The sequence below is a fragment of the Gambusia affinis genome, linkage group LG09 (genome assembly GCF_019740435.1).
Source record: "Gambusia affinis linkage group LG09, SWU_Gaff_1.0, whole genome shotgun sequence".
In the NCBI taxonomy this organism is placed as follows: domain Eukaryota; kingdom Metazoa; phylum Chordata; class Actinopteri; order Cyprinodontiformes; family Poeciliidae; genus Gambusia; species Gambusia affinis.
In genome coordinates, this window is record NC_057876.1 from 332,198 (window position 1) to 345,766 (window position 13,569).

At 34.4% G+C, this 13,569-nt stretch overlaps 1 protein-coding gene across 5 annotated transcripts in view; it reads right to left on the reverse strand.

Annotated features, from left to right (window-relative positions):
• rnf103 (ring finger protein 103) overlaps positions 1-12,382 on the reverse strand; it is a 55,597-nt gene extending 43,215 nt beyond the window's left edge. For 2 of the 5 annotated variants that reach the window (XR_006371633.1, XR_006371632.1), the window contains exons 1-2: positions 11,635-12,319; positions 3,249-3,400 (exon numbers count right to left, since the gene is read on the reverse strand). Coding sequence is in view for 3 of the 5 variants with exons in the window: in XM_044126801.1 (XP_043982736.1) it covers positions 3,249-3,400; positions 11,635-11,860 (378 nt within the window). In the remaining 2 variants the exon portion in view is untranslated. Of the gene's footprint in view, positions 1-3,248; positions 3,401-11,634 lie in introns of all 5 variants that reach the window. The other 3 variants (XM_044126802.1, XM_044126803.1, XM_044126801.1) reach the window with 2 other exon arrangements.
• Positions 12,383-13,569: the final 1,187 nt, after the last annotated feature.

Sequence of the window (13,569 nt, forward strand, 5' to 3'; positions counted from 1 at the left end):
GTGTGTAGTGATGGGCAATCTGAATCCAGGCATCGAGGCTTGTACCGAGTAATAAGGGGGCGTGTCCGATGAAGCCCCGCTTCCAGGTTTGTGTTGTCTTGTTGAAAACCACGTGACTGGCAACAAACGAGGCCTCGCATTGCATGGGTCACGTGACTGCTTCATTTTGCGTGTCGGTTTTCAAAATAAAAGCGTGATGAGCCGCTGCTTGATCGCATCAGAGGAGTATTTGTCTTCATAAGTGGCCGAAATAAAAGGAACCTTTTATAGTTCATGTGTATTAATGATTTTAATGATGATTTTAATGCACTCATCAAAATGTAATGTTTGTTACCAGTTTTCTCAATGGTTAATTATGGCATATTTTGTGACTTTATAAGTATGTGTTTATTATGCAAAACATTTTGACACTGCATTGTTACTGAAATGTGCTACACAAATAAACTTGATTGAAAAGGAGCCAGCAAGAAGAAAGAATCTGACATCAGGGAAAACTTGAGATGATTCACTCACAAGATTCTTAAATAACAATAATTAAACCTTCACCTCTAAAATTCTCACCTTCTTGAAATTTCCACTATTTGTTTGTTCTGCAAAAATATATCAGTCTTGCACAGCAGAAACAGACTTAAAGCTGTTGGAAAAGTAACATTCTGAGTAAAAATATAAGGGATCAGATCAGAGAGCCAAGAAAAAGAACATTTTTGAAGAATTTTAGGTTTTCAGGAGGCAAATCAAAACTCAAAGAAAACTGTCTGCCCCAACAAGCACTGCACAGTACATTAAAACAAATGTCTATTGTCAAATCATGTAGACTTTCTTACGGTGGCCGCCGTACTTTCTGATTTAATATAAAGTTATGTAAGGTTTTTCCATGAATGTTAATATCTCGTTGTGAAATATCTGAAGTTTTATATCTTTCCTTAGGATACAAAGGCACCACAAACCTATAATATAAACAGAAACCTTCCATAAGTAGGAAAGAAATATAAATACTGTACATCAAAACTATATTTCTGAGTTATTATATGGTAATAAGTCATCTGACAGTTTGATTATTGTCTCTGTTGTGTTGGTTAGCTAAATGGTTTAAAGAGCTGCTTTTATGTTCAGTTCCATCTCAATAACAGACATAAACATGCAGTAAATAAATCGATTTTTAAACCAGTTTAGCACCAACACAACAGAGACATAATAATAAACCGTTTATCATTAAAAACGACAAAACTAATTATAGTAAGAATGTACAGTATTGGGTTAACTCGGGGAATCTCATCTGTCCGTGTATCAATTAGCTCCAAACCACTTCTTTGTTCTGTCACATTTAGTGTTATTAGTGTTATTAGTGTCAAAGTCATGTGCTCCTATCATATCAATAATTATTTATTTCATTCATATGGCTCTTACAGAGCCTCATGAAAACCTTTTATTATTAAATCAAAAAGTACAGCAGCCACCGTAAGAAAGACTTACAGTATTCAATTATGCAGCATAACTGATCAGTACAGTTTTGCGAGGGAACGCAAAAGTTTTGCGAGGGAACGCAAAAGAAAAAAAATTCCCCATGTCCCCTAGGGGGCTCCGTAAATGACAGAAGAAAACAGCCACTAACAGTCAACATTTACCAGGATTGACTACAAATTATTTTAATAACTAAAAAAGATTAGTTAAATAGGATTTAACTGACACTTTTAAGTTATTTGTTCAGATGTCATCAGAACTGGTTTTGTTTTGTCGGTGTATTTTAACTGTTCATATTTATAGGCTTATGAAGAGTGAATGCAGAAAGCACAGGTGTAAGAAAACAAGCCAGTAAACACATTTCTGTTAATGACTTTTTACATGAGCTCCTGCTCAGTGAGTACACATCACTTGTAATTACACATCATTGCCAAGCTTGTTCATTTCAGAAAAGGTTCTTTTTAACATTTAAAATCCACAAACTGAAGCTTATGTGCTGTAGTTGAAGCCTCACTGCAGAAAGTTTTCATCTTTTAGGTGGAGATGTATTTTACTAAACGTGAGCTTGACAAAAACTTTGTGACAATATTGCATTTACTAATTGTTGTTAAATATGTCTGTCTGAGTGACAGGCTGTCACAGCTTCAACAGCAGATGTCACTAGTGAGAAATGAATGAAACTTTTGGGCAAAGTAATCGGCTGGGAAGCTTCATTGCTTCATGAGGCTTCATTTGGCCATCACTACTGGTGTGTTCCTTGGACTTCATGATATTGCTTGCTCCCCAATATTCTCTTAGCAACTTCTAAGGCCGTCACAGAGCAGCTGTATTTGTACCAATTAGATTACACACAGGTGGACTCTATTTAGTCATTAGAAGTACTGCTGCGGGCAAGTGGTTGCACTCAGAGAAAAGGGGGTTAAATACTTTTGCACACTGCACTTTTCAGTTTTTTTATTTGTAAAAATTATTTTGAAGCATGTATAATTTTCTACTTCACAATTGTATACGACTGTGTTGGTTTTTCACTTGAAATCCCTATAAAATATATTTGCTTGTGGTTATGATGTGACAAAATATGGAAATGTAACAGTTCTGAATATTTTTGCACAACACATACATTTATATCATTTTCATTTCAGTCTTAAATATATGAATTTACACATTTTATATTTTTCTCAGTCTGACATTTCACAATATTAAATGAGCTGTCCTGTTACTCAGTATTTAAGTAGCCTTTTTAATCAAATACTTTTTTCTACTCTCACTTTGAGTAATTGACTAAATTTTAAAAATATGTTCACAAAGTGCAATTCTTACAGTAATACAGGTTTTGAATGCTGTACCCACCTTTATGTATGACTAATTGTTTTTTCTTGCAGATAGAGAAGTATCATAAACTATCTGTACAGAATAGTCTAATGGAAGATCACACAAGAGATGCAAGAGTAAAAGGAACTGAAAGCTGTATTTCAAGATGACATTTTTGATACTGTTACTCTCAGAGCAGGGTATGCCCATTGTTATTTAAAAAAAATGGAATTATGGGATGTGCTGTGGTGGTGCAGGGGCCACAATGCACAGCGCGGCCGTCACAGGTTCGATTCCATGCCTGGCGACCTTTGCCGCATGTCTTCCCCTTCTCTCATTACCCACTTTCCTGTCAATTAACTTTCAATTAAAGACCACTAGATCCAATAAAACCTTTTAAAAAAATGGAATCGTTCCCTGCTTTTCCAAACTAAAAAGACACTAATAAGTTTCTGCATACAAATTTCCAGTTTTACCTGAACCAGCCAAATTCCATCTTTAGTGTCCTCCACCAATTCATAGAAGTGCATCTCCCCACTGAAGGCTGTAGTAGTGCTGGAATCTCCAGCCTCCGTCTGCTCTCTCGCTTTCTTGATGGCTGAGTACAGCTCCCCTTGCGTTAATTCTCCTGTGTGCATAATAAAAACAGTGGAGCTAAGTGCTTGATTAAGTGTGACTTGCACAGTGCTTGAAGGTATGCCAGACCTCAATTCAGATTCAGAGGACCTGAAAGCCACTATCGGAGCTGTTTTAAAAAGTCTACTTTAAAAATTCATCCATGGGTTTATTTTGGTCTAACTGATTACTGTACCGTCTTCACAGGTCTGCCTAATTATTCAGAGAGCTGCAGCTGGTCCTGTAAGCAAAGTTTATTTATAAAGCGCTTTTCACAGACATAAAATCACAAAGTGCTGTAAAATAGAAATCAACCTTAAAATCATACAAAACATGGGTGTGCTCTGGTGGCGTAGGGGACAGTGCAACCCACATTTGGAGGCTTTGAGTCCTCGACGCGGCCGTTGCGGGTTCGATTCCCGGACCCGGCCGACATTTGCCGCATGTCTTCCCCCTCTCTTTCCCCCTTTCCTGTCAGCCTACTGTCATATAAGGGACACTAGAGCCCACAAAAAGACCCCCTGGTGGGGGAAAAATAAATAAATAAATCATACAAAACGTAAAACCAACATAAGGAACACAATAAAATCAAGAGATAAAAGCCTGGGAAAATAAAAAATTTTTTTTTTTGCTTTTTAAAAACTTCCACAGTCAGCAATACGTAGCTGCAAGGGCACGCTGTTCCACAACCTTGGGGCCACTGACTGAAAGGCCCAGTCCCCTTCAGTTTTTAACCATGTTCGTGGAACAACCAAAAGATTCAGACTTTGAAAACGAAGACCACAACCAGCAGAATGTTTAGTTAAAAGCTGACAAAGATAATCAAAAACCTGGCCATGTAATGCTCTGTATGTCAGCACAAGAACTTTAAAACAAATTCTAAAGTCAACTGTGAGCCAGTGTAATGAATTTGAAAATACAATTGAATGTCATCCATGTAAATGTAATAAGAGATATCTTATCACATGCTGAATAATGCCAGCAAGTGGAATAATATAAAAAGAAAACAAAAGTGGACCTAAAACTTAGCATAGTGGCACCCCACAATTTAAGGGGACATAGTCAAAGAAAAACCTGTCCATCTTGATGCAGAGTGCCTGTGAGATAAAGGCGAGCCAGTCCAAACCTGAATCAGAAATATCAGTCAGGACATTTAGCCTGTTTAACAGGATTGCATGGTGGACAGTGTCAAAATCAGCACTAAGATCGAATAAAACCAACACTGAGCATTTTCACTCATCAGCAAATGTCTGCTGATGAGTGAAAATGCAACAGATCATTGTGGATCCATTTGCTGGAAAACCAGTTATTTTAAATCAAGTCTAAAATCCCATTTTACACTTTCTTTTTACGGTTCTATTTATATCAACCAAAGCATTATTAATTATAGTCTAGTAAAATTTAAATTACTTTTCTTAATTATTCATTTTTTATGTTTTACTATGTGTTTATTGTGACTATTCTGACTCTTTTCCCTCTCTCTTTCTGAATGCTGCCAGTCTTAGCCAGGTCTCTCTTATAAAAGATCTTTTGTTCTCATGGGACAAACCTGGTTAAATAAAGGTTATTAAATTATTAGCATTACTATTATTAATTACAATATAAAACTCTGGATGGACATCAACTTTCTAAAACTCAACAGTAACAAAACAAAACTACTCATTACTGGTCCCATTTCCCTCCTCATCTATGGCCACACAGCCACTGTCTCCACCATAGTGCAAAACTTTGGTGCTATTGCCATCTCCTCCCTCTCTTTCCAATACCACATCAATGCCATCACCAGGGTATCATTCTTCTACATACACAACATTGCCCATGTCTCTCCTTCTTTCTCTTTCATTTCACAGCTCAAATAATTATCTACTCCTTCATAACTTCAAAACTACAGCAACAGCATCCTTCAAGGACTTCCCTCCACACATTTACAGTATACCCAAAACTAAGCGGCCCATCTACTTACCCACACCACTCCAGGGACACATCACCTTTGTTCTTAATCTCACTGCCATCCCCAGATACAATACAAAATATCACCTACGAGAAGGCGAGGTCAATAACCTGGCCTCATTGTATCTCATTGATCTCTTTCGCTGTCACCCTCCTACTTGATATCTTCGTTCCTCTGACTCTAACCCCAATAAAGAAGTCACATTTTATAATGTTAAAATCAGAGCTCTTCTTTAAGAGACTGGAGCAGGGGCATTCAACTCCAAACCTTAAATCACAGGTGTCAAACTCCAGTCCTGGAGGGCCACTGCCCTGCAACTTTTAGATGTGTCTCTGCTGCACCACACCTGAAAAGAATAATTAGGTCATTAGCAAGTCTCTGGAGAACTGGTCTACACAAAGAGGAGGTAATCAAGTCATTTCATTCCTGCTGTCGGTTGGACGGTTGTGAGCGCGGCAAAACGGAAACGTATATTGGAGTTGGAAAAGGCGGATTTGGCATAAACTGGTATGTGAATGGTTCGGATGGAAATGGAGACAGGAAATGAGGAAGATATGGAATATGAAGGGTGGACGCCAGTGGGGAGAGGAAGAGGGAGAGGACGGGAAAGACAAAAAATAAACGAAGGAAAGAGTATTAGTGATATTCAAGGAAATAAAAGAGAACTGGAAGGAAGTAGCTCTGAAGAAGAAAGGATAGTGAGAAGGAAAGTTGTGAGGGAGGAAGTTAAAATAATATTAAAACTAAAAAATGAAGAAGAACAGAATAACATCAGCCCCATTGTGGTGTCAAGAGAAGTAAAAAAGAAAATCGGAGATGTTGAAATGGTGAAGATATTGAGAGATGGAAATTTATTGGTAGTTTGTAAAAATGAAGAACAAAAAAATAAGGCTTTAAGTGTGGATAATATATGTAAAAAAACTGTGATGGAGAAAAAAATAGTAGGCGAAAATAAAAAAACTAGAGGAGTGATTTATGGGATCCTCTAGATGAAGATCTTGAGAAAATTAAGAAGAATATTACAGGAGGAAAAGTGAATAACTTGAAGAGATTGTCAAGAACAATAAATGGAGAAAGAGTAGGAAGTTTGTCAATTCTCATTGAATTTGAAGGGAAAGATTTACCACAAAACATCAAAATAGGATATCTCAGTTTTCAGGTCAGACCTTGTATCCCTCCACCACTTCGTTGTTTCAAATGTCAAAGATATGGACACATAGCAGCAGTTTGTAAAGGGAAGCAGAGATGTCCAACATGTGGTGAAGATCACAAAATAGAGGAATGTAAAGAAGAAGCACAAGAAAAATGTTGTAACTGTGGAGGGCAACATAGAGTTACGTATGGAGGATGTGAGGTGAGGAAGAAGGCAAAAGAAATCATTCAGATTAAAACAATTAAAAACATTAGTTATGCAGAAGCTGTTAAAAATGTGAAGGAACAGACAACAAGAAAGTGTGAACAAACAGTGAACCAAATCCCACAGCAAAGCAAAGTGCAATTAGAAGAAAATATCACAGTGTCAGTAGAAAAATTTATACTATTTATAGCATATGTTATCAACTGCACTGACCAAGCCAAGCATAAAACTGAGAAAATTAAAATAATAGTGAGAGGAGCAGAAAAGTTTTTGGGGTTTAAAGAGGGATCATGGGAGAACATAAACAAAAAGCTGGAGGGGGATGGGAGACCAGGACCACCAGCTGAAAATAATTAATGTTAATATTACAATGGAATGCAAGAAGTTTAATTGCTAACGGACAGGAACTTAAAGGTTATGTTGATAGTCTTGAGGAAAAACCAGAAATTATTTGTGTTCAGGAAACATGGTTAAAAACAACATTAGATTTTGTGATTAAGGGATATAATAGAAGAAGAGATCGACAGGAGGGAGGGGGAGGAGGATGTGCAATATTTATAAAACAAGGGATGAAATATCAGGTATTAGGGAAGGGAAGGAACTTGAATATATAATAATTGATATATGGGAACAAGAAAGTAAATTTAAAATAATAAATTTTTATAATCCATGCAAAACATTATCAATTGAAATAATGGAGGAGTTAATGGCATATTTGGAAGGGAAAGTAATTTGGTGTGGGGATTTTAATGCAAATAGTACATTGTGGGGTAAATGTAATGATAAAAATGGAAAAGATATAGAAGAATTAATGGAAATGAAAAATCTTGTATGTATTAATGATGGGAGGGGAACAAGAATCAATGTAAGAACAGGGATGGAATCAGTTATTGATTTAACAATTGTTTCAAATGTTTTAGCTGGTATATGCGAGTGGTTCATTGATAAAAATACAACAATAGGTAGTGATCATTATCCCATCGTAGTTAAGGTAGGATTAAATCTAAATAAGAATATAAAGGTAAATAAAAAACTGAATTTTAATAAAGCAGACTGGATTAAATTTAGGTATTTGAGTCAAATAAACTTAGAGAAAGTAGATATGACAAGGGATATAAATGATGTTAATCTAGAAATTTGCAAAATAATTATGGAAGCAGCAGATCATTCAATAAAGAAAACAGGATGTAGAAATGATAAGAAAATTATGCCATGGTGGACAGATGAATGTAAAAAAGCAATAAAGATAAGAAATAAAGCATTTAAGGTATTAAAAGGGAACCCTATTTATAAGAATTTAATTGATTATAAAAGAAAGCAAACAATGGTAAGAAGAACTATTAAGAACGCAAAAAGAGATTATTGGAGGAATTTCTGTAGTACAATAGGGAGAGAAACCAAAATGGAAAAAATATGGAAAATAATTAAAAGAATGAATGGCATAAAGAAAGAGTTTGAATACCCTATATTAAAAATGGATAATATAAATATAGTAAGAGATGAAGATAAAGCTGAAACATTGGCAAGAACATTTAGTAAAGTTCATAGTTCAAATAATATAAGTGAAGAGGGAAGGAGAGGGAGAGAAAATACAAAACTTAAATATAAAGAGTTATTAGAGAAAGTTGAAGAAACAAATAATTTGTTAAATGTTGAGTTCACAAAAGCTGAATTGAATTCTGCACTCAGGAAGACAAAAAATACAGCACCAGGTAAAGATCAGATTTGTTATAGAATGATAAGACAACTTAGTGAAAAATCAAAAGATATATTATTGCAATTATATAATAAAATTTGGGAGGAAGGAAAATTACCAATAAATTGGAAGGAATCAGTTATAATACCAATAGCAAAACCAGGAAAAGAAAATTCAAACCCAGGAAATTACAGACCAATAGCTTTAACATCCAATTTATGTAAAATAATGGAAAAAATGATTAACAATAGGATGGTTTATTATTTAAATAGTAAAGGAGATATATCAAAATATCAAAGTGGGTTTCGAAAAGGGAGGAGCACTAATGATCCAACGTTATGTTTAGAACATGAAATTAGAAGAGCACAAGTAAATAAAGAAAGTGTGGTGGCAGTATTTTTTGATATAGAAAAAGCATACGATATGATGTGGGTGGAGGGATTATTGATTAAACTATATATGTTGGATATTAAAGGAAAATTATTTAAATGGATTAAAGACTTTTTAACAAATAGAAAAATACAAGTGAGAATAGCAGAAATGTATTCAGAAAAATATAAAGTAGAAAATGGAACTCCGCAAGGAAGCATTATAAGTCCTTTACTGTTCTTAATTATGATAAATGATGTGTTTAATGGAATTGGAAAAGAAATAGGATGTTCATTATTTGCAGATGATGGAGCTGTTTGGAAAAGAGGGAAAAATGTAGATCATATTGTAAAGAAAGTACAAAAAGTTATTATTGAAATAGAAAAATGGGCGTTGCCATGGGGATTCAAGTTTTCAGTTGAAAAGACAAAAGTAATGATATTCACAAAAAAAATAATAAACAAGGAAATAAAATTAAAATTATATAATCAAGAATTAGAACAAGTAAAGTGTATAAAATTTTTAGGAATATGGTTTGATGAAAAACTAAAATGGAATATACATATTCAAAAAGTGGTTGATAAGTGTAAGAAAATCTTAAATATTTTAAGATGCTTGGCTGGCAGTGACTGGGGAGCAGATAGAAAATCACTGAAACAGATTTATAATGGAATGATAAGATCTAACATAGACTTTGGGTGCATAGTTTACGGTTCAGCAGCTAAAACACATCTGAATAAATTAGACATAATTCAACATCAGGCATTAAGATTATGTACTGGAGCATTTAAAACCACACCAACAGCTGCAATAGAAGTAGAAATGGGAGAAATGCCATTAAACTTAAGAAGAACAAAACTAGAAATAAATTACTGGTTAAATTTACAAAGCAATAAACTTGATCATCCAACTCGGGAAATTTTAGGTCCATGTTGGGAAAAAGAAAAGAAAGAAATGAGGAGTTTTGGATGGAATATTGGAAATAAAACAAAAGAATTCAAGATTGATAGTTTAGAAATAAGTCAAACACCAATGTCAATAATACCGCCATGGATTTTACCAGAAGCAACCGTAGACATGTCAATAATAGAAAAGAAACAAGATAAATCATACACGGTAGATAGATATTCAGTACAGATACATATAAACAAATATTACAAATATATTCAAATTTATACAGATGCGTCAAAGATAAATGGGAAGATAGGAGTAGCTTTTGTGGTGCCAGAATTCGATGTAAAAATAGGAAAACGGAGCACAGATGATGGGTTATCAGTTTACACAAGAGAAATGTTGGCAATATTGTTAGCTTTACAATGGATAGAAGAAATAAAACCATTAAAAACAGTGATATGTTCAGATTCAAGCTCAGCATTATTAAGTTTAAAAAATATTCAATCAGATAGTACGATGGATATATTATTAGAAATATTTTATACATTGTATAGAATACAGAATATGGGGCTGGTAGTTGTATTTGTATGGATTCCAGCGCATATAGGGGTAGAAGGAAATGAGAGGGCAGATAATATGGCAAAAAGGACAATTCATAATAATATTAGTTTTAAAGTTAAAACAAGTAAATATGAGGGAAAGAGTATGGTTAAAGAAAAACTGATGGAAAAATGGAAAAAAAGGTGGGATGAAGAAAAAACAGGAAGATGGTTTTATAAAATACAGAAGATAGTAGGAGAGAAAAGAAATGGAAGAAGAAATAGAAAGGAGGGAAGGGTGATAACAAGATTAAGATTAGGGCATACAGGTCTTAATTATACACTTTTTAAAATACAAAAGCATAATAATGGAAAATGTGATTATTGTGACAGATATGAAACGATAGAACATGTTATGTTAGAATGCCATAAGTATGAAAGAGAAAGAAGGTGTATGAAAGGAGAGTTTGAATGTATTAAGGAAAAGATTAATTTGATAGATATTTTGAGGAAGAATTCGGGGAGTAAACATATACAAATAATTATTAAATATTTAAAGAAAACTACATTATTTCAAAGAATATGATTAAAATAGGTGTGTGTGTGAATGGGTGCATGATCTAGGGGGGTGGATTATAAAGATATATATAAAAATGGATGAGAGTATGTAGGTATATATAAATAGGAAATTCATTTAGTTAAATTATATATTAAAGGTAGGAGTAGGAAGATACAAATACTTATATAAGTTGATAGTCCATTTCGAACCACACTCCATACCAGTAGGTGGCGGTAATGCTACTTAAAGTTTGTTGCCAACCGCCAATAAAATCAAGAAGAAGAAGAAGAAGAAGTCATTTCATTCCAGTGTTTTGTACCTGTGGCACATTTAAAAACTTCAGGACTGTGGCCCTTAAGGACTGGAGTTTGAAACACCTGCCTTAAATGATGAAATCATAAAAAATTGTATATTGCAGTGACATAGCACTTTTTAGGACATTCAATAATGCTTTACAAAAAAAGAGAGCGAGAGAAGGAGACTATGGTGCATAGACCAGTTTACACAGGTGAGTTTTGAGTACCGTAATAACCTGAAGGTAGATAAGGAGTCAAAGTTACTCTCACCCCACCTTCAAAGGAAGGTGGGGTGAGAGCCTTTTCTTCTTGGGGTGGCGAAGAAAAGGCTCCATCTCCCATGGTATGTGCTTGGTTCTGATTGGGGTTTGAATGAATATTTAGACAAACTTCAAATACACTTTCATAAGTTAACAAGTACAAAAATTACTTTAAAATCTCTGGAAATAAAGAATAATAGTTTAATTTTATAATACAGAAAGGTAATTATTTCTAACAATAATCGCTCAGTTCTTAAGTCCTGAACAAAATATTTATATATATTTTTCGAAGACATCTTCCACCCATACATTCCGAGTGATTTTACCTGATTTTTCCACCAGTTCGCTGACATCCTTTTTCTCAGCCAGGCCGGTGTATCCCAGTCCTCTGCACTCTAAGATGGTTTTCAACTTATTGTAACTAAGAGTAACTGGATCTACAAGCTGCGTGGCGAACATACCAGTCTCATACCAGACTACAGTCTCAAAAATTCTAGCAAGCAAAAACAACATCATGAAATACAGGAGTAAAAAGAAAAGTTTTAACCACATTTTGTAGGTGGAGAAAATCGGAGAGGAGATCTAACACTCAGAGATTGAATTTGAGCAGGCTTCAAACGCACATCCTCCAATGAGACAAGAAGCTCTATAGAAAACTTAAATTTGTCCGAGTTCTTGACCCTATTTGCTTTCTTAGGTGACGTTAAAAATGGTCTTGTGTTGGAAGCCCAGAAATTCAAACGGTATTTAAAACTCAGTTAGCAAATAATGGCCTCAAACGCATTAGGCAAAACAAAAAGGCCTCCGACGTCGGTCACAAGTACACCAAATCCCCTAACAGACAGCCGCGAGAGATCCAGTCAATCACTGCAGAGAACAACAGTGATCCCGTCAGCTCCCCGAGGTCTTTCGATGTATACTGCAAGAATTATTGACACACTGGATGTTGATCTCTACCATACACTATCAAAAAGCTGTGACGTCTTGCAAACGTAGAACGTGGAAAATCGTAATCTCACGAGACCGAGGCGAATTGTCAAACGTCATCAATGGGGGCCCAAGTGCTTCTACTTCTTCTTTTGATTTTAACGGGAGCTTGCATCCATTGTTGTTTCACTACTGCCACCTGTTGGATCCTAATACTTATTCCTCAAATTCTCCTAATGAGCCCGATATATTTTTTTTTTTAAACGAAAAACCTTCTCTTTTTCTTCATTACTATTTAACTGAGCAACCACATTCTCAAATTTTAATTCCTAATTAAAACCTATTACCGTTTTCAATAATCTTCTTTGATTCATTTCTTACAGCTAATAAAAACATGTTCCATCATTTCTACAGTATCACACTAATTACATAAACCAGTAACAAGTTTCCCTATCTTAAGAAAAGTGCCATTCAAAAAAATGTGGCCAGTTCTTATTATATTCATAACTATCTCCTCTCTCCTGTTTATTCTTCTAACCCTTACAACATCAATTGTATTTTGTATCCTTCCATTTGTTTCATTATCCCACCTAATTTTTCATAACAACAATATCTTTCCACACTATATTTTTGCCTTCAGATTTAGATAACTTCATTGGAATATCAATGTATTCTTTTTAATAGCCTCCTTATACCCACATGAGCAGGAATCCACAATAATATTACATTTTTGGTTTGTTCACATGATGAACAGCCATAACCTCATGTAAGATATTTTGATGATTATTTGTACTTCCCTTTTCAATACTCAACAATGGAGGTAATGAATCACAGCAAACTATTATTTTATTTATATTAGTATCCTCCACCCATTCTAAAGCTACTAATGTAGCACATAATTCTACTGCATATATACTCAGATAATTAGATGTTCTTTTTGAAATATTATTATTTAAATCAGGAATCACTACTGCTATAACAATCGCTTCATTTTTTTGGATTTTTGAACCATCAGTATACATTTGCAAATAATTATCATTTATTCTGTATTTGATTCTAAAATTTCTGTAATATTTATTTTTTTAATATTTGATAATTAACATTAATATATAATTAACATGTTCATGTAGGTCTTGTAGTGGAAAATTTTAAGATTACTACATGATTATGAGTAAAACATTACATATCATCAGTATAATGATACTTGTGTAATGCACATGCTTAAAAGAATGTCTTCTGAAACTACTTCAATAAAGTTATTAAATTGTTTCTTCTATGCACCCTCATGATGTGCTTGACACCCCTAGTGACCAAGTAGATTATCAAACTATGTG